This window comes from Nycticebus coucang, chromosome 12, assembly GCF_027406575.1.
Source record: "Nycticebus coucang isolate mNycCou1 chromosome 12, mNycCou1.pri, whole genome shotgun sequence".
Classification (NCBI taxonomy): domain Eukaryota; kingdom Metazoa; phylum Chordata; class Mammalia; order Primates; family Lorisidae; genus Nycticebus; species Nycticebus coucang.
The window spans coordinates 106,921,766-106,941,730 of NC_069791.1; the positions used below are offsets into that span (position 1 = coordinate 106,921,766).

At 38.6% G+C, this 19,965-nt stretch overlaps 1 protein-coding gene across 1 annotated transcript in view; it reads right to left on the reverse strand.

The window, feature by feature from the left end:
• GRIN2A (glutamate ionotropic receptor NMDA type subunit 2A) overlaps positions 1-19,965 on the reverse strand; it is a 446,701-nt gene that overhangs the window by 119,106 nt on the left and 307,630 nt on the right. The window contains exon 5 of the mRNA XM_053556038.1: positions 9,639-9,753. Within this exon, the coding sequence (XP_053412013.1) occupies positions 9,639-9,753 (115 nt within the window). The remainder of the gene's footprint in view (positions 1-9,638; positions 9,754-19,965) is intronic.

Below are 19,965 nucleotides of genomic sequence, written 5' to 3' on the forward strand. Positions count from 1 at the left end.
AAGTTTTTCCCCTGCATGGAATGGCCTTCCCACACATACTCAGAAACCCAACTCTGAGACCTTGTTCAAATGAAAAGTTCTCTCTATCCATGCCTTGATCCTTTTGCTTACACATAACATTTCTCTTCTCTAAATACCCTAGAAGAGTCTTTTTCAACAGTTTTTATCTCACAACACACTTGAACCTACAGTTAAACTTCCGTAGCACACTGAAATTACGCTGATCAAAAAAAAAGAATAAAAACAAGAATATACTTACCTGTGTTTTGAACTTCTTTCAAAAATAATTTAATTAATGATCTTTAAAATTTTGAGGGGCATACCAGTTGAAAATCACTGCCCTGGAGTCTTACCAGAATACCTTTGTAGCACACCTCATGCTGTCCCGTAGTTATGAGGATCTCCTAGTGCCTGCTACACTCTAAGTCTCTTGAGGTCTTGCCTGTTTTGCAACTTTCAACTATGAGTTGCACATAGTAGGGACTCAGGAATCTTTTTTAGATCAAATAACTATGTGAATAAATACAGGGTATCCCAAAAGTCACCCATAAAGTTGCCATATATAGGGAAATTGTAGCTAAATGTACCTTTGTTTACAAAACATTCATCCCAAGAATATTTACAGAACCTTCTCTATGTGTTGACCACCTCTTTGTAAAATTTTATAATGAATGAATGTCTTCTAAATAAAGGTACATCTAGCTACAATTTTCCCTATGTGTGATGACTTTATGGGAGACTTCTGGGATGGCCTGTATCTCTGTTGATGGGGAAAGGTATAGAAAAAAACATTTATTCATGTAATATTTATTGAGAGCAAAGCAGGTTACAGGCACTGAACTACATCTACAAGCAACATTTTATTTGGCCTCATTACTCTCTGATTTGCCAGGGATTATTTAAGGCACAAAAAGACTTCAGTTCCCTTCTCTCCTTTCCCCTCTATCGTCCGTCCTAAGCTCTGTCTTCTGCAGAGCATTCCAAAGGAAAAGGGAGGCATAAAATCCAAGAAGCAAGGAATCTTGTAACAGGATGACCTAGATAAAACCATTTCAGGGTTACGAAGAGTAAGTCTCTGCCCTAAAGCAGTAGTTTTACATCTTTAATGGGCATGGGAATCAGTAGAGGAGCTTATGCAAACTGCAGAGATTCAGAGTTGGAAATTATTCCATAGGTTTGAGGTGGAGCTCAGACCTTCATCCCTTCTCAAGGTGATTCTGATAACAGGTGGGCCAAGGAACCACACTTGTAAAATGACCACATGAAAAAAATTTTCCTCATTTGAGGAAATTCAAAAAAGTCTTCCCATTCATTCTCCCACCCCTTCTACCAACATTTATGAGCTTCTGCTATTGAACCCCAGAAATCTAAAGGAAAACTGAAACCAAAATCACCGTATGCTTTTAGCGCTAGTCAGAGTCAGAACTCACGGCTTCTCCCGTGGGTCGCTGTTGTCTTTCTAAGGAGAGTGAGCCACGCTATGTTTCTGCCTGCCTAGAGAATGTGTAAACAACGTTCCTCCAGTTTAGCAATCCACACAGTCGTTCTATATCATTTACTGTCGTCCTCACAATGACAATTTCTCTCCAGGATTTCTTTTACATAATGTTTATTGAAATGTATGTGCAGAAATCAAGTGCAATGTTTGCATGAATACTTCAATCCTTTGGGTGAATGAGTCTTTTCGCAAACAGCTAGTCTCTCTTTCTCTCTGTCACACACACACACACACACACAAACAACCTGTGTGTTCCCTTTAGTTCTTGAGACCCACTGCGCCCTTCCAGATTCAACATGGTGACAGGGATAGAAAGAGATGGCAAAGAGGGGGAGTTAAAATATAATAATCTTGGAGGGAGGGAACCACGGCATTCTACAATTACAAATCACAATGGTAACGATTGCTCCCCAGGCATCACCATGCCTCACTACATGTGATAACACTTTGCTATGCCACTGTCAGAACCACAGACTCAAAAGAGCAATCGTAGCTTTTCTAAGATCTCCTTTATCATCTCAGCATCTATAACTGGCATTTTCTGTGTTGCATCCCCTTCCTGGCTGAATCAAACTAGAAGATAGCCCTGCTGTAGACCCAAAAATACAAGACCTGTGAGATGTGATAAATGCTTATACCTCAAGTCCCCATTAGCTGGGTTGAGACAGAAGCTACTCCATCCAACAAGAAAAAGAAAGAGGGAGCTCCCTCGGTTTTTTCCCTTAAATACCCTTTCCCTCTACAAGTCATTCCATATCACGTAATAATAAGAAGCACAGTGCCTGGGTTCAGACAGACCTATGTTCACATCCTTCCTCCTTCACACCTGAGCTAGGGGACTTTATGCAGGTCACTAGCCTTTCTGAACCTTCATTCCCATCTCGGAGACAGGGCTAGGATACTTACTCCAGATGAGTTGTAGAAATGCCTAATGGAGAACATGAATGTAAAGATATCAGCTTTGCTCTCAGTACAGAGTGGCTCTTAATACATGGTGGCTGAAGTCATCGTTACCAACAGATGCATGCACTGGACCTGACCCTGAGGTAGCGCTGAAGGAACACAGATGAAAGGAAAGGTGTCCCCCAGCAGGGCTCCTAGTCCAAGGCAAGATGGGCATGTGAGTAAATGATGAGCAAGCAAGCTGCTAACATTCTTAAGAGTGAGCCCACGGGTCTGTAGAAATGAGATGGAAAGGATCCAGCTCATTTTGGGTTATCCAGATACAGCGTCCAGGGAGGGGATGTCCTTGGTAAAGTGGGGGAAATGTTTGAAGGGACAGGAATGTCCAGAAGCCAAGGAAAGGCAGATTACAACAGAATGTGAAGTCTTCAAGGTGCTGGGGGAATAAGAAGTAAGAACAAGCATATTTGTAGGTGGGAGATAGTGAAGTTGGCTTTGAGCAAGATAAGGCTGGGTGTTTGTGGGTCATCCACGTGGGGCATCCTGCAGGCAAGTCCAGAGGTCAAGAGACAGTGCTGGGCTCCAGGGTGAAATCTGGCCAGACCTCTGTGCAGAAGGCACCTGCAACCGAGGGGTCTCCCTCACGTCTTCCAGAACATTACGATCATCTTTAACTAGGCCTTCTTAGGGAATGAAAGGCTTGCTTTACTTTTATATGTATGTTTTTGTCCTATTTATATTTGAAATCAAAACTTCAAGCATCTTTCCTTAAATCAATTTCTTCCAGAAGGTGGTGGCTCATGTCTGTAATCCTAGCATTTTGGGAGACTGAGGCGGGTGAATTGCTTAAGCTCAGGAGTCTGAGACCAGCCTGAGCAAGAGCGAGACTCTACCTCCACCACTAAAAAAGAGAAAAACTAGCTGGGCTTTAAGGCAGGTGCCTCTAGTCACAGCTACTCAGGAGGCTGAGACAAGAGGATGGCTTGAACCCAGGAGTTTGAGGTTGCTGACAGTATGACACCATGGCACTATACCCAGGGTGACACAGTGAGACTCTGTCTTAAAAAAAAAAGAGAAAAGAAAAAGAAAAAAATCAATCTCTAAAAAAGCAAGCCTGCAATATCTTAATTAGCTTAATTTAGCTTTTCCATAGTACATGCTTAGCTCAAAACATGATGTTTTGTACCATAATTATGTGCAATTTTTGTTTGTTAATTTAAAAAGCAAATGAAAAAGTTAATCTTTATGTTTATATAGGTGTGTGCATATACACATAAATATTTTCATTTTAAAACTATTGAAACCCTAAAATGTTAAGTAGAGTTATCCTTGAAGCATTTTTATTTAATTTCAGCTAGTTTTTAATAGTAAAAAAGTAGTTCAGCCTGGAAAATTCCAATTTATCACTCAAGGCCCAGCTCTAATGTCCCCACCTTCATAAATACCTTCCATAAGTGACCAAGACGAGTTCAACCCTCTCTCCCCTATGCCCTGTGGATGTAGCCAACAGAACATCCATGGCGTTGCAGCCAGGGTTGACTGGGTTATGAGCTGTAGGAGAGGGATGGTTTCCGCTGCAGCCTTGCAGCAGCCCTGGTGTCTGGTGGACTGCTGGCCCAAGAGTGGGGACAGAGGAAACATTGGTTGTGCTGGCCTCGATTGCTAATTGGTTTGTGTCCAGGATATTGTTTCTGAGCATCTCTGGAAAGCTTTGGACCCATCAAACTCCAAGGCAGAACAAAAGCACTGAAATAAAAGAGAGAGAGACAAAGGCTTGGAGTTTCTGATTTGCAAAGGAAAGCCTGCTCGGTTCCGAGTTGTGTATATGCAGCACACAGGAGGGCACAGTGCCCGGTGCTGGTGTCACCCACGCCGGCCGCACACAAAGGCTCAGCAAAAAGCAAGTATCCCTCTAAGGACTTGTCATGTTTTCCAAGACACTCTCATTACACGCTGTTGCTTCCAGTGACGCCACTGGGTGACCTCGGAGATGAAAAGAAATCTTCTCTGTGTCCCAGAATAACAGCTCCCTCAGCAGTCCTTGCCCTCTGCTGACCCGCCGTGCCCACGTGGAGTGCTGGGGGGCAGCTCCGAGGATAACATGACTGATATTTACCTGCTCCACTGGCTTCCTCTTTCTTCGAGACAGAAGCACAAGGAGTTATTTCTGAAGCGCTGGGTCCCCTGAGTGCCAAGAAAATAGAAGAGCTACAGGAAGCATTTGTGCATTCTAAGCCCAATACAGCAGCAATTCCCCAAGCTGCCTTTTATGGGAAATCGCCGTGTTTCAACAGGAATTTGAAGAAAGAACCACAAAATATTAAAAGGCATTTTCTGTATCTGGAAATGGAGTGTATCCAGAACAGCCTCCTGGTATTCAGTGCTATCACCTGCGCTGCAGTGGCCTCCTGGTAAACCAGCTCTCTGCATGAGCCAGATCCAAAGGCAGCAGGGGAAATTCAAAGCTCTGAGCCAAGCCTGACCCAAGACTGGTTAAATCCAACCAAGGAGAAAGGTTTTACAGCTTTGAAAGTGATCCTCAGATTGTGCAACATTAAAAGGTTGAAAATCCCGAAACTCAATAGGGCAGAAAAGCCCAAATTCTCTGCTTCTCCTATCAGTCATGAGAAAAATATGACTTAAGTTTTGCTTTTGCAGTTGTAAGAGAAAAGAAAGACCAGGACTTGAAGGATGGATAAAAGAAGATAAGAATATAAGAAAATATTATAGACATTATATATACATATGTTCAATAAATTTGTATATATGTTCATTATATATATAATATTCGAAGATGCGTAAAGTAACCCATACATTCAATGGAGTTGTGAACTACTTGTTTGGTGGGGAGTACAGGATGGATCAGAGAGAACAGAGGTAAAAACTGGGGACAGTTACCTAGAAGTTAACCCTCTCTTGGAGCGTAACAGAATTCTGTCTATAGAATCCCAGCCTAGCCCATCTCTCCCATATACACTAGAATCTGAGTTCCTTGCATATAGAAATTATTTTCTTCCTTCCTTATTCAATTCTTAGATTCCAAGCATTAAGAACAGTGCCTGGTACATAGTAGGCACTGAACAGATAGATATCTGCTGAATAAATAAGTGAATAAACAAAGCATGAAGTCAGGGCATTGGTCTGTCCCCTAAAGGAAAAATAGATGGTCAATAAACAATGGCTATTGTTGCTATAATTAGTATTCATATCTGAGATTAAATATGAAGATTTAGCCAAAATCATTAGTTAATTGCATTGGGTATTCCAATTTGAAGGATTTCTTTTTTTAATTGAGTACAATGAAATGAATAAAATAAATAGATCCTGTATCATGATTTGCTGCATTTAGACAAGAGCTTGGGGTAGGAAATGTTGCCATCAGGCTATAAAACTTCCTGTGACTCTTTCCCGTCAATTGTACTCCCCCACGAAAGCAACCACCATTCTGGCGTCCAGCCCCAAAGGCAAGTTTTGCCTCTTACTGAACTTCATGTAAAGAGAATCGCACAGTATCATCTTATGTGTTTTGAAATTCAACCACATTGTTCATATTAGTAGTTCATTAATGAGTAGCATTCATGTTCATATTTTATGAATATACCATAATTTATTTATCCATTTCATTGTTGATGGACATTTGAGCTGTTTCTAATGTTTTGGTATTATGAATAAAGTTGTGATGAATATTCTCCTGTACAAATATTACTTTGGCAATTATATGTTTACATTTCTTTGGGATCAATAGGGGTCCCAAATTGCTGGATCACAACTTTTTTGTATGATTAACCTTATACAAAACTGCCGAATGGTTTTTCACAATTGAATTTTATATCTCCACCAGCAGTGGGATAAGAGATTTGGTTGCCCCACATCCTCACCAGCACTTTGTATTGTTAATGTTTTTATATTGTTATGGACATAAGGTATTTTATTGGGGATTTAATTTGCATGTTCCTGATGGCCAACGATGTTAAGCATGTTTTCCTGTATTTATTGGCCATCTGCTTAATAATTTTGTGAAGTCAATTTCCCACTTTTGGTTTTTTCTCTCTCAGTGACTGATATTTAGGAGGTTTTTTGACATAGTCTGAGTAAGTTCTTTGTATAATAATATATATAGATTGTTAATTTTTCTCCCAATGTGTTTTGCCTTTTTCACTTTCTATTATAATAATGTGATTACATGAGCAACATTTTTTTATGAGCAAAAATTTTTAATTTTAATGGAGTGGAGTTTATAAAGTGTATTATTTCTACCATTGGCATAATATTTTTTACATTCTGTTTAAGAAATCTAGGGCCCTCTCAGATAACAAAAATATTTTCCTATATTTTCTTCTAGAAATTTATGTAGTAGTTTTAGCTTTTATGTTTAAGTCTGCAATTTATTTCAAGTAATTTTTTATATAGGTTTATTTGTCAAGGTTTATTTTTTCCCTATGTGGATATCCAGTTGATCTAATCCTATTTATTGAAAAGACTTTCTTTTTTCATGTTGTTGCAATCATTCATCAAAAATCACTTGAATTACATTTATAAGTCTGTTTTCATTATATCATCATTAAAAAAGATATCAGTTATAGAGTTTTCATAGATACTTTTTATCAGGTTGAGGAATCTACATTCTTTATCATCAATAAATACTGGGTTTTGTCAAATATTTTTTCTGCACCTATTGAGATGAGCATATAATTTTCTCCATTATTCTGTTAATATGGTAAATCGCATTGATTTATTTTTTTAATGTTAAATCAATTTTGTTTTCTTAAGATAAACTCCACTTATCTTTTTTAAGATGTATTGTTGAATTATGATTAGTAACATCTTGGAAAACTTTGTGTAGATTGGTGTTATTTCTCTTTTAAATGTCTGATAGAATATATAATGAAGCCATTTTGACCAGGAATTTTGTTTTGTTTTGTCTATTTTTAAATGAGTATGTTTTTAGGTGTACTCTCGATGTTTTGTCAAACATTAAGCTATTCAGATTGTCAATTTCTTTTTATGTCACTTTTGGAAAATTGTGTTTCTTCAAGGAATTTACCCATTTGATAAATGTTGTCTAATTTTTTGGCATAAATTTTTCATAATATTCTTTTTTTATCATTTAATGCCTGTAGGATCTATAATGCCTGTGATGTTATTCCCTTTTGCATTTTTAATATTGGTTATTTGTGTTTTCTCACTTTTGTGTGATAATTATTGCTAGGACTTATGAATTTTATTAAGCATTTCCAAGAACTAGCTTTTGGCTTTGTTGATTTTTTTGTATAGCTTGTTTCTTCTTTGTTGATTTTTACTCTTATATTTATCATTTTTTACCTTCTACTTCATTTGGGTTTACTTTGCTACTCTTTCTACCTTCTTAATTTAAAAGCTTAAATCATTGGCTTTACCCTTTCCCTTTTTTAAAAATAAAGCTATGAATTTCCCTCTTAGTAAGCCTTCAATTTTATTCTTCAAATTTTGACATGTTACATTTTCATTATCATTCTGTTCAAAATATTTTCTAATGTATTTCTGACTTCTTTTTTTGATCTGTATGTTATTTAGAAATATGCTGTAATTTCCCGAACATTTAGGGATTTTCTTCCATACTTATCAATTCTCTCAATTAATGTGAATGGCTTAAATTGTCCTCTAACGAGGCACAGGTTGGCTGACTGGATACAAAAACACAGGCCAGGTATGTGTTGCCTACATGAGACTCATCTTACCTCAAAAAATAAAAAAAGACTCAGGGTGAAGGGATGGACATCTTAATATTGGCAAATGGAAATCAGAAAAAAGCAGGGGTTGTGATTTTATTTCCAGAAACAATAGAATCTAAACCAACAAATATGAGGAAAGACAAGAATGGACATGACATATTTGTCACGGGAAACACTCAACATGAAGAGATATTTATGCACCCTACCTAAATGCTCCTCAATTTATAAAGAAAACTCTAATGGAAATGAAAAATGTGATATCTTCCTGCACTATAGTAGTTGGAGAGATTTTAACATGTCTTTGTCAGTTCTGGATTTTCTGGATATGTTTTTGTTACTAATTTTTATTTTAATACTGTTGTGGTCAAAGCATGGATTTTGCATTCTTTCAATCCTTTGAAATATATTGAGACGTGTTTTACTCTCCAGAATGTCACATATATTAGTGAATTTGTGTATTCTGGAAGGAATGTACATGCTAAAGCTGTTGGATCTGGCAGGATTTTCCTAAACTTATTCTTCATCATTCCCTTCTAGGAATCTGTCATTGTCTCCACGAAGTCAATGCTTCTGTTTGGATGTATTTTATCCTTGTTCCAGTTAACTACATTATGTTTCCCACACCACATCCTGTATCTTGCTCTCCTCTGGGGTCACCGGAGCCTCCACTTGATACTCAAAGTGAAGCTAATCTCAAAATGTTAAAGTTTGGAGGTCATGAATTGCTTGTCAAAAAAGACACAATAACAATATAGGCTTCCTTCTTTGTCTTTATTCCACCTTTTATGTGATACTATAGAGACCAATGTAAGTGTTGAATTATGGGGAAGGAGCAAGTGCTGCTGGGTCAGATATTGCCACTGTGTGTGAAGTCATCTGTAAATTCCCCACCAAGTCTCCCCTCTCTAAATCAGGTCACGGCTTGTGTGATACGTTAGATGATGTTTTTCCTTTGCACACTGAGTTTTTACATTTTTCAATAGTTTATACACAGACACACACAAATATATACACTGGAAAATGTACTTTACAATAAATGTAACTTCTTTCTCCAATCTACAATTTACAGAAGTGATACATTTAGGTTTTGAAAATTAGCTTATTTAAAGTAGAAGGCTAAGTGAATGAAAATATACTGGGATCATCCATATGACAAAATAGTGAATGTGGTACAAGATTATGAGGTTAGGGCAAACTGGTGTGATCATTGCTAAGTAGTTAACATTTGGTACTGCAATGCTGCAAACCAAACTTCATTGTCTTTAAATATCCCCAAGTCCAGACCCTTCCTTCTGGGATTTGAGAATCCACATAGAGCCCACAGTTACCACAGTTCATCTAAGGAAAACATTCTGATTGCACTTTACAATATCTAGCCTGCCTTGTTCCAAGACAGATCTGTTCTTGGCTATGGGATGGGATCTGGACATCTCAACAGGAAAGGTTTTGTGGAAGAGGCAATTCGAGCCCCTTTGTTGCCCAAGCTCACTTCCCTCCTCACATGGGGCACACAGAAGGATGCTCACCTTTTCCCATTCTCGGTCCTTGTTCAGTACAATCACTACCAGCCTGGGGTGCACCTGATACCCTTCTTCAGTGAAGGATAAGTCTTTGCCATTCCACGTCACATTGACCATAAATCTGCAAAGAGGAAGAGAGAAAGACAAATTTTTAAGGAAGAATTAAGAAGGTCAAACAAATGAGTGGATGCCGCCATCTTTGTAACACTGGCAAAGTACAAGCTTACTATGCTATTATGTCATTCCTCACAAGCAGCACTTCTTCACTTCTCTCTGCAAAAGTATCAGGCAAGCACTGATAATTGATGGTGCATTGTAGTTGACTGTAATTAGCATGTGGAATGTAACCTTTTTGTGCTTCTAGAGCCCTAGGCCTTTGTTCAAATGATGTTCTTATAGGAGGATCTGAACACATATTCTATTATACTTGAACAAGCTTCCCTGAAGGACACTGTTTGCTCATAAACCACATGGTATTCAAGTTTGAAGAAATTATATCCCATCCACTGATATTTATTAAGCATTTGCTACATGCCAGGGCTCAGCTAGTTGGTGGGGGGCTAAATAAAAAAAATAGACATAATCCATACTAGCCGATTAGTCACAGAGCTATGACAAGTGGTACCGAAAAGAAGCATGTGCTATATGAATGGGGAACAGGAGCCGGGCAAGGTTGAAAAAAGTGCAACTTGACCTGAATGATGAGTCAGCATTAACTACATAACAAAAGACACACACAGGAAAAAGACACATGTGCAAAGGTGCAAAGGCCCTGTGGCCTTCATAGGAGGGACTAAATGTAGACCAGTGAGACAGAAGCAGAGGAAGACAGAGAAATGTGAGATAGGTGGGGCTGAGATGGTGAACAGGAGCAAACAGAGCTCTGGAGACCATGTTAAATTTTGTCTTTGTCATAAAACAATGGAGGATATATCCGGGATTTTAACTAAAGCGGTTACATAATCGGACTTTTGCTTTAGCATGTCACTTGAATGCTACGTAGACAATGAATTGGAGAGGGACCGGAGTGCATGTAAGGGTAATATTTGTACCATTCTTATAATCTAGGTAAAAGATAATGGTTTTGACCCTGGATGTGGCCACAGAAGGAGGAGAAAAGGCAGCAACAAACAGGACCAAGTTAAGAGATATTTAGCAGGAATTTATTGAAAGATTAGATGTGAAGGTGAAGGAGAAAGAAGCATTGAGGACGACCCCTCATCTTTGCCTTACATGTTCATGCTGTCAACTTTTGGTCCATGTGTTTTCATCACAGGTAACAGCTATCTGCCTTACAACACTTGTACCCTCATCACTGCTCAAATCCAGCATGCCTGCTGTCAGGCTGAACTCAGATGGGGCACCAAGGCAGAGTTCATCTCTCAGAACTTGGGTGAAAGGGTAACGAAGGGAACAACTTCTCCTTGAAGCTTGGGGAAAATGTAATGGTGCTGAAGATATCTAGGAAAACATGGTGATGGCCACTCAGCAGACAAACAGTAAATATACTGAGGTGGACGGAAGCATTCCAAGCCTTCCTCGGAAAGAAAAGCTATCTTAAAGCCATAGCATTTTCCTGCTTCTTATTCCACTAACACCAAGAACAGAGAAGAAGTATGAAATTAAGTAGGAGAAAGAGGCTACCAGAAATTCCAAAAAGAGAGATTGGCCTAATGAGTCCCATGTGTGTCCCTGGACCATCATAGCACAGAAGAGTCTGCTGGTGTTGTATGGGGGAGAATCACGTCTCCCAGGACAAGGTGAAGAAACTGGGGTAAAGGGAAAGAACAAAGAATCTGTTTTATGGACTGTATATGGACCACAGTAATGTTTTTGAAAACAGTTTAATGACAGGAAAAAAAAAAACTCATTATTTAATATGACCAAGAAAAAAGAAAAGGAAAACAAAGCTTGCCTATGCATAGAAGGATTACAAGTATTTTCCATTTTTCTTTCTGTGTCTTTGTATTTTGCAAATTCTATCATGTTATCAGACTTTAGGTTATACCGCAAGTCTACAGTGATCAAAAGAGGATGGCACCAGCATGAAAGTAGACATATAGATCTATGGAACAAAATAGAGAATCCAGAGGCAGAGCAAAATGGCGGCCGAGTAACAGCTTCCTTGTATCTGGGCACCGTGAGTCTGGGGAGATAGGACTCCAGGCATCTCTGGCTGGTGGGATCTGCCTATCATCAACCCTGTGAGGATACAGAGAGTCAGCGAGAGACTTCTGGACCCCAAGAGGAGGACTAAAACAGTGGAAAACCAGCAAGTGGTCGCGTGTGTTCAATCCGTCTAAACCAGCCCGCAACTGTAAGTTCAGTAGCAGCGAGACTGCAAACCAGAAAGGCCTTACCTGTGAACTGTTTTGGTGTCTTTGGATTTGGCACTCAGTTGAACTGGCTTGGGGAGAGCCTGAGCAGGAGTGCACAGAACTTTGGCCTTTGTCTAGGGCCCCAGTCTGAGCCGCTGAGCCAGACGGAGCTAATAGTGTTTGCCTGTGGGTCACAGGGAGCAATTGTGAGCAATCTGCCCCAGAAAGCTCCGCCCTCAGGGTCGCAGAGCTAGAATTGGGTGGGAGCTGGTAACCCAGCAACCAAGTAGCCTAAGGGTGGGGTCTGAGCCGCCTTGCAGCCCTAACCCTCAGGGGCAGAGTGAGACCAGTTTTGGCACACTGGGTAAGTGGATAGCCACTTCAGCAGTGATTCCAGTGACAAGCACTTTCCTGGGAAAGCTTCTGCTCAGCAAGTTTACAAGTTCAAAGTGCCTTTTAAGTAGGCTGAAGAGAGATTTAGGGTGTCTACCTGCTATATTTAGGGTGTTTGAGAAATCAGCAGCCTCCAGTCGTATCAGAACTGTGATTAACATCTCATACCCCAGAAGACCACGTGTTGCCCAGACAATATTCAATAACATATACATACTGCTTTGTTTTTGGTTGTTTTTTTTTTTTTTTTGGTTTCATTGTTTTTTTGTTTATTTTGATGTTGTTGATGTTGTTTTGTTTTTTAATTTCAACCTTTTCCATACAGATACTTTTTCTTTCTCAATTTTTGTAGTTTAATTATAATTTCCCATTGCTGCCTTTTTCAATAACTAGAACTTCATTTTTGCTACTGTTTCTACCGCTATTATTTGGTTTTTCACCCAATTTTATCCCGTAAAGTTTTCTGTTTGCTTGTTTTGGTTTGATTTATAGCATTTTTGTCTTTCCTCTCTACTTGGTAGAGGTGGGGTACTGTGTCTGATCAGGTTAGCAAAGAGCTGCTGACCTCAAGGGAACCACCTAAAGGGGCACCCCCAGAAGGTGGGGTTTTTCTTATTGTGTCAAAGTACCCTACTGTACACCTATATTGCTCTGTCTCCCTTTTTCTGTGCCTCTCTTCTTTTTGTCAATATTCCTTTTACCCACCCCCTCTCCTTTCTCTATTTTTCCTTGTTTTTCTTATCACTAGGTCCGCCTTTCTTTCATCCCTTTTTTGCTCTTCAACCTTCTCACCCTTCTGGTCCTGTAACCCTTAGTCCACAGGCACGAGAACTTAAAGAGCAAGAGGAAGTGAAAGGAAAATTAGGGCAAGGAAACAGATAAAAGAAATCACTCATGACTAAGAATCAGCAGAAAACTCCTGAAAACATGAAGAACCAGTCCAGAACAACCCCACCAAGGGACTATGAGGTAGCTACTGCAGATGATTCCACCTATAAAGAAATGTTTGGAATGACAGAAAGGGAATTTAGAATACACATGTTGAAAATAATGAAAGAAATGATGGAAACAATGAAGGAAACTGCTAATAAAGTGGAAAATAACCAAAAGGAAATCCAAAAAAAGAATCAAATAAGAGATGAACAATATGAAGAATATAAAAAGGATGTAGCAGAGCTGAAGGAACTGAAACAGTCAATTAGGGAACTTAAAGATGCAATGGAAAGTATCAGCAACAGGTTAGACCATGCAGAAGAAAGAATTTCAGAGGTAGAAGACAAAGTCCTTGAGATAACTCAGATAGTAAAAGAGGAAGAAAAGAAGAGAGAGAAACGTCCACTGTCAGAATTATGAGACTTTATGAAGCATTCCAACATACGAGTTATAGGAATTCCAGAAGGGGAAGAAGAATGCCCCAGAGGAATGGAAGCCATACTAGAGAATATTATAAAAGAAAATTTCCCAAATATCACCAAAGATTCTGACACACTGCTTTCAGAGGGATATCAGACCCCAGGTCGCCTCAACTCTAACCGAGCTTCTCCAAGACACATTGTGATGCACCTGTCCAAAGTCAAGACAGAAGAAAACAGTCTGCAAGCTGCCAGGAGTAAGCACCAGTTGACCTACAGGGGCAAATCCATCAGAGTGACCGCAGACTTCTCTAATGAAACTTTCCAAGCAAGAAGACAATGGTCATCTACCTTTAATCTACTTCAACAGAACAATTTCCAGCCCAGAATTCTGTACCCTTCTAAGCTAAGCTTCGAAATTGATGGAGAAATCAAATCATTTATGGATATACAAACATTGAGGAAATTCGCCACAACAAGACCAGCTCTACAGGAAATACTTCAACCTGTTCTGCACAAAGACCACCACAATGGATCAGCAGCAAAGTAAGATCTCAGAAATTAAAGGACAGAACCTAACCTCCACACTGATGCAAAAGATAAAACTAAGCAATGGACTCTCACAAAATAAGACGAATAGAATACTACCACACTTATCAATTATCTCAATAAATGTTAATGGCTTGAATTCCCCACTGAAGAGACATAGATTGGCTGACTGGATCAAAAAACACAAGCCATCCATTTGCTGTCTGCAAGAAACACACCTGGCTTCAAAAGACAAATTAAAGCTCCGAGTCAAGGATTGGAAGACAATTTTTCAGGCAAATGGAATTCAGAAGAAAAGAGGAGTTGCAATCTTATTTTCAGATACATGTGGATTTAAAGCAACTAAAGTCAAAAAGAGAAAGATGGTCCCTTTATATTGGTCAAGGGAAAAATACAACAAGAAGACATTTCAATTCTAAATATCTGTGCACCCAATTTAAATGCTCCCAGATTCTTGAAACAGACCTTACTCAGTCTGAGCAATATGATATCTGATAATACCATAATAGCAGGGACTTTAACACTCCTCTTACAGAGCTGGACAGATCCTCTAAACAGAAATTAAACAAAGATATAAGAGATTTAAATGAGACCCTAGAACAACTGTGCTTGATAGATGCATATAGAACACTCCACCCCAAAGATAAAGAATTTACATTCTTCTCATCACCCCATGGAACATTCTCCAAAATTGATCATATCCTGGGACACAAAACAAATATCAACAGAATCAAAAGAATTGAAATTTTACCTTGTATCTTCTCAGACCATAAGGCACTAAAGGTGGAACTCAACTCTAACAAAAACGCTCGACCCCACACAAAGGCATGGAAATTAAACAATCTTCTGTTGAATAACAGATGGGTGCAGGAAGAAATAAAACAGGAAATCATTAACTTCGTTGAGCATAACAACAATGAAGACACAAGCTACCAAAACCTGTGGGATACTGCAAAAGCAGTTTTGAGAGGAAAATTCATCGCTTTAGATGCCTACATTCGAAAAACAGAAAGAGAGCACATCAACAATCTCACAAGAGATCTTATGGAATTGGAAAAAGAAGAACAATCTAAGCCTAAACTCAGTAGAAGAAAAGAAATATCCAAAATCAAATCAGAGATCAATGAAATTGAAAACAAAAGAATCATTCAGAAAATTGATGAAACAAGCAGTTGGTTTTTTGAAAAAATAAATAAAATAGATAAACCATTGGCCAGAGTAACGAGGAATAGAAAAGTAAAATCTCTAGTAACCTCAATCAGAAATGATAAAGGGGAAATAACAACTGATCCCACAGAGATACAAGAGATCATCTCTGAATACTACCAGAAATTCTATGCCCAGAAATTTGACAATGTGAAGGAAATGGATAAATACTGGAATCACACCCTCTCCCTAGACTCAGCCAGGAAGAAATAGAGCTTCTGAACAGACCAATTTCAAGCACTGAGATCAAAGAAACAGTAAAAAATCTTCCAACCAAAAAATGCCCTGGTCCAGATGGCTTCACTCCAGAATTCTATCAAACCTTCAAGGAAGAGCTTATTCCTGTACTGCAGAAATTATTCCAAAAAATTGAGGAAGAAGGAATCTTCCCCAACACATTCTATGAAGCAAACATCAACCTGTTACTAAAACCAGGAAAAGACCCATCCAAAAAGGAGAATTTCTGACCAATCTCACTCATGAATATAGATTCAAAAATTCTCAACAAAATCCTAGCCAATAGATTACAGCTTATCATCAAAAAAGTCATTCATCACGATCAAGTAGGCTTCATCCCAGGGATGCAAGGCTGGTTTAACATACGCAAGTCCATAAACATTATCCACCATATTAACAGAGGCAAAAATAAAGATGACATGATCCTCTCAATAGATGCAGAAAAAGCATTTGATAAAATCCAGCATCCTTTTCTAATTAGAACACTGAAGAGTATAGGCATAGGTGGCACATTTCTAAAACTGATTGAACCTATCTATGACAAACCCACAGCCAATATTTCACTGAATGGAGTAAAACTGAAAGCTTTTCCTCTTAGAACTGGAACCAGACAAGGTTGTCCTCTGTCACCTTTACTATTCAACATAGTGCTGGAAGTTCTAACCAATACAATTAGGCAAGACAAGGAAATAAAGGGAATCCAAATGGGAGCAGAGGAGGTCAAACTCTCCCTCTTTGCTGACGACATGATCTTATACTTAGAGAACCCCAAAGACTCAACCACAAGACTCCTAGAAGTCATCAAAAAATACAGTAATGTTTCAGGATATAAAATCAATGTCCACAAAAACACCAAAAACAGTCAAGATGAGAAGCTAATTAAGGGCACAACTCCCTTTATCATAGTCTCAAAGAAAATGAAATACCTAGGAATATACCTAACGAAGGAGGTGAAGGACCTCTATAAAGAAAACTATGAAATCCTCAGAAAGGAAATAGCAGAGGATATTAACAAATGGAAGAACATACCATGCTCATGGATGGGAAGAATCAACATTGTTAAAATGTCTATACTTCCCAAAGCAATCTACCTATTCAATGCCATTCCTATCAAAATACCAACATCGTACTTTCAAGATTTGGAAAAAATGATTCTGCGTTTTGTATGGAACCAGAAAAAACCCCGTATAGGTAAGGCAGTTCTTAGTAATAAAAATAAAGCTGGGGGCATCAGCATACCAGATTTTAGTCTGTACTACAAAGCCATAGTGGTCAAGACAGCATGGTACTGGCACAAAAACAGAGACATAGACACTTGGAATCGAATTGAAAACCAAGAAATGAAACTACCATCTTACAACCACCTAATCTTCGATAAACCAAACAAGAACATACCTTGGGGGAAAGACTGCCTACTGAATAAATGGTGTTGGGAGAACTGGATGTCTACATGTAAAAGACTAAAACTGGACCCACACCTTTCCCCACTCACAAAAATTGATTCAAGATGGATAAAGGACTTAAATTTAAGGCATGAAACAATAAAAATCCTCCAAGAAAGCATAGGAAAAACACTGGACTATATTGGCCTGGGGAAAGACTTCATGAAGAAGACTGCCATGGCAATTGCAACAACAACAAAAATAAACAAATGGGACTTCATTAAACTGAAAAGCTTCTGTACAGCTAAGGAGACAATAACCAAAGCAAAGAGACAACCTACACAATGGGAAAGGATATTTGCATATTTTCAACCAGACAAAAGCTTGATATCTAGGATCTATACAGAACTCAAATTAATCCACATGAAAAAAGCCAACAATCCCTTATATCAATGGGCAAGAGACATGAATAGAACTTTCTCTAAAGATGACAGACGAATGGCTAACAAACACATGAAAAAATGTTCATCATCTCTATATATTAGAGAAATGCAAATCAAAACAACCCTGAGATATCATCTAACCCCAGTGAGAATGGCCCACATCACAAAATCTCAAAACTGCAGATGCTGGCGTGGATGTGGAGAGAAGGGTACACTTTTACACTGGTGGTGGGACTGCAAACTAGTACAACCTTTCTGGAAGGAAGTATGGAGAAACCTCAAAGCACTCAAGCTAGACCTCCTATTTGATCCTGCAATCCCATTACTGGGCATCTACCCAGAAGGAAAGAAATTCTTTTATCATAAGGACACTTGTACTAGACTGTTTATTGCAGCTCAATTTACAATCGCCAAAATGTGGAAACAGCCTAAATGCCCACCAACCCAGGAATGGATTAACAAGCTGTGATATATGTATACCATGGAATACTATTCGGCCATTAAAAAAAATGGAGACTTTACATCCTTCGTATTAACCTGGATGGAAGTGGAAGACATTATTCTTAGTAAAGCATCACAAGAATGGAGAAGGATGAATCCTATGTACTCAATTTTGATATGAGGACAATTAATGACAATTAAGGTTATGGGGGGGAAGCAGAAAGAGGGACGGAGGGAGGGGGTTGGGGCCATGGTGTGTGTCACACTTTATGGGGGCAAGACATGATTGCAAGAGGGACTTTACCTAACAATTGCAATCAGTGTAATCTGGCTTATTGTACCCTCAACGAATTCCCAACAATGAAAAATAAAAAATAAATAAATAAATAGAGAATCCAGAGATGAACCATGTTGTCATCAGAACATACTTCTATCTGATCTTTGATAAACCAAACAAAAGCATACAGTGGGGAAAAGAATCCCTATTTAATAAATAGTGCTGGGAGAACTGGTTAGTCACGTGTAAAAGACTGAAACTGGACCCACATTTCTTACCACTTACAAAAATTGACCCTCACTGGAAAAAAGATTTAAATTTAAAACACAAAATGATAAACATTCTAGAAGAAAGTGTGGGAAAAACTCTTGACAGTATTAACCTAGGAAGATTTTATGAAGAAGACCCCTCTGGCAGTTGCAGCAATAGTCCTGGCATGTAGCAATAAATAAATAGGACACGATTGAGCTAAAAAGCTAATGTATCACTAAGGGTACCACAACTAAAGCAAACAGACAGTCTTCAGAATGGAAAAAGGTATCTGCATGCTATGAATCTAAGAAAGGGCTGATAACTAGAGTCTACAGAGAACTTAATCTAGTCAACGAGAAAAGAGCAAACATAAGTAGCCAAGAGGCATGAATGGAAACTTCTCTGAAGAAGACAGATGAATGGCCAACAAACACATGAAAAAATGCTCAACATTTCTAATCATTGGAGACATGCAAATCAAAAATAGCCTGAGATATTGCCTAACCCCAGTGAGAATAGCCCACATCACAAAGTCCCAAATCTGAAGATGCTGGCATGGATGTGAAGAGAAGGGAACACTTTGACCCTGTTGGTGAGATTGCAAATTAAAATAGCCTCTATGAAAAGGAGAGTGGAGAATCTTCAAAAAGCTAAAAATAGACCTTCCATTTGATCCTGTAATTCTATTACTAGGTATCTACCCAGAAGAAATAAAATCATTTTATTTAGATGATTTTTACTTAGATCACTTTATTTAGAACTTTTAGAATGTTCAGTGCGATTGTTCAATTCACAATCACCAAGACGTGGAATCCACTCAGGTACCCATCAACTCATGAAAGAATTAATATACTGTAGTATATGTATACCATGGAACACTAGTCACAAAAAAAGATGGAGACTTTACATCTTTTGTATTTACCTGGATGGAGTTGAAGAACATTCTTCTTAGTAAAGTATCACAAGAGTGGAAAAGCAAGTATCCAATGTATGCAATACTAGTATGAAATCAATAGATAAACAACTATACAACACCAGAAGAGAAAAACACAATTAAATTCAAGGGGTGAGGGGAGAAGAGGGAGAGAGGAAAGGGGAGGAGGGAGGAAGACTGCTGTGCTCTCACCTAATGTGCACAACGTGAGAGTCTACAGCACACGCCCTTGGTGAAAGGCTCAACAACAACTTGGACTTTACCTAACAAACACGAACAACATAACCTAATCATTTGTGCCCTTATATTAATCTGAAATTAAAAAACAATTTTCCAATGTATACCATGGAATACTATTCAGCTATTAAAAAAAAATGGAGACTTTACATCCTTCATATTAACCTGGATGGAAGTGGAACACATATTCTTAGTAAAGCATCACAAGAATGGAGAAGCATGAATCCTATGTACTCAATTTTGATATGAGGACAATTAATGACAATTAAGGTCATGGGGGGGAGGGAAGGAAAAGCAGAGAGAGGGAAGGAG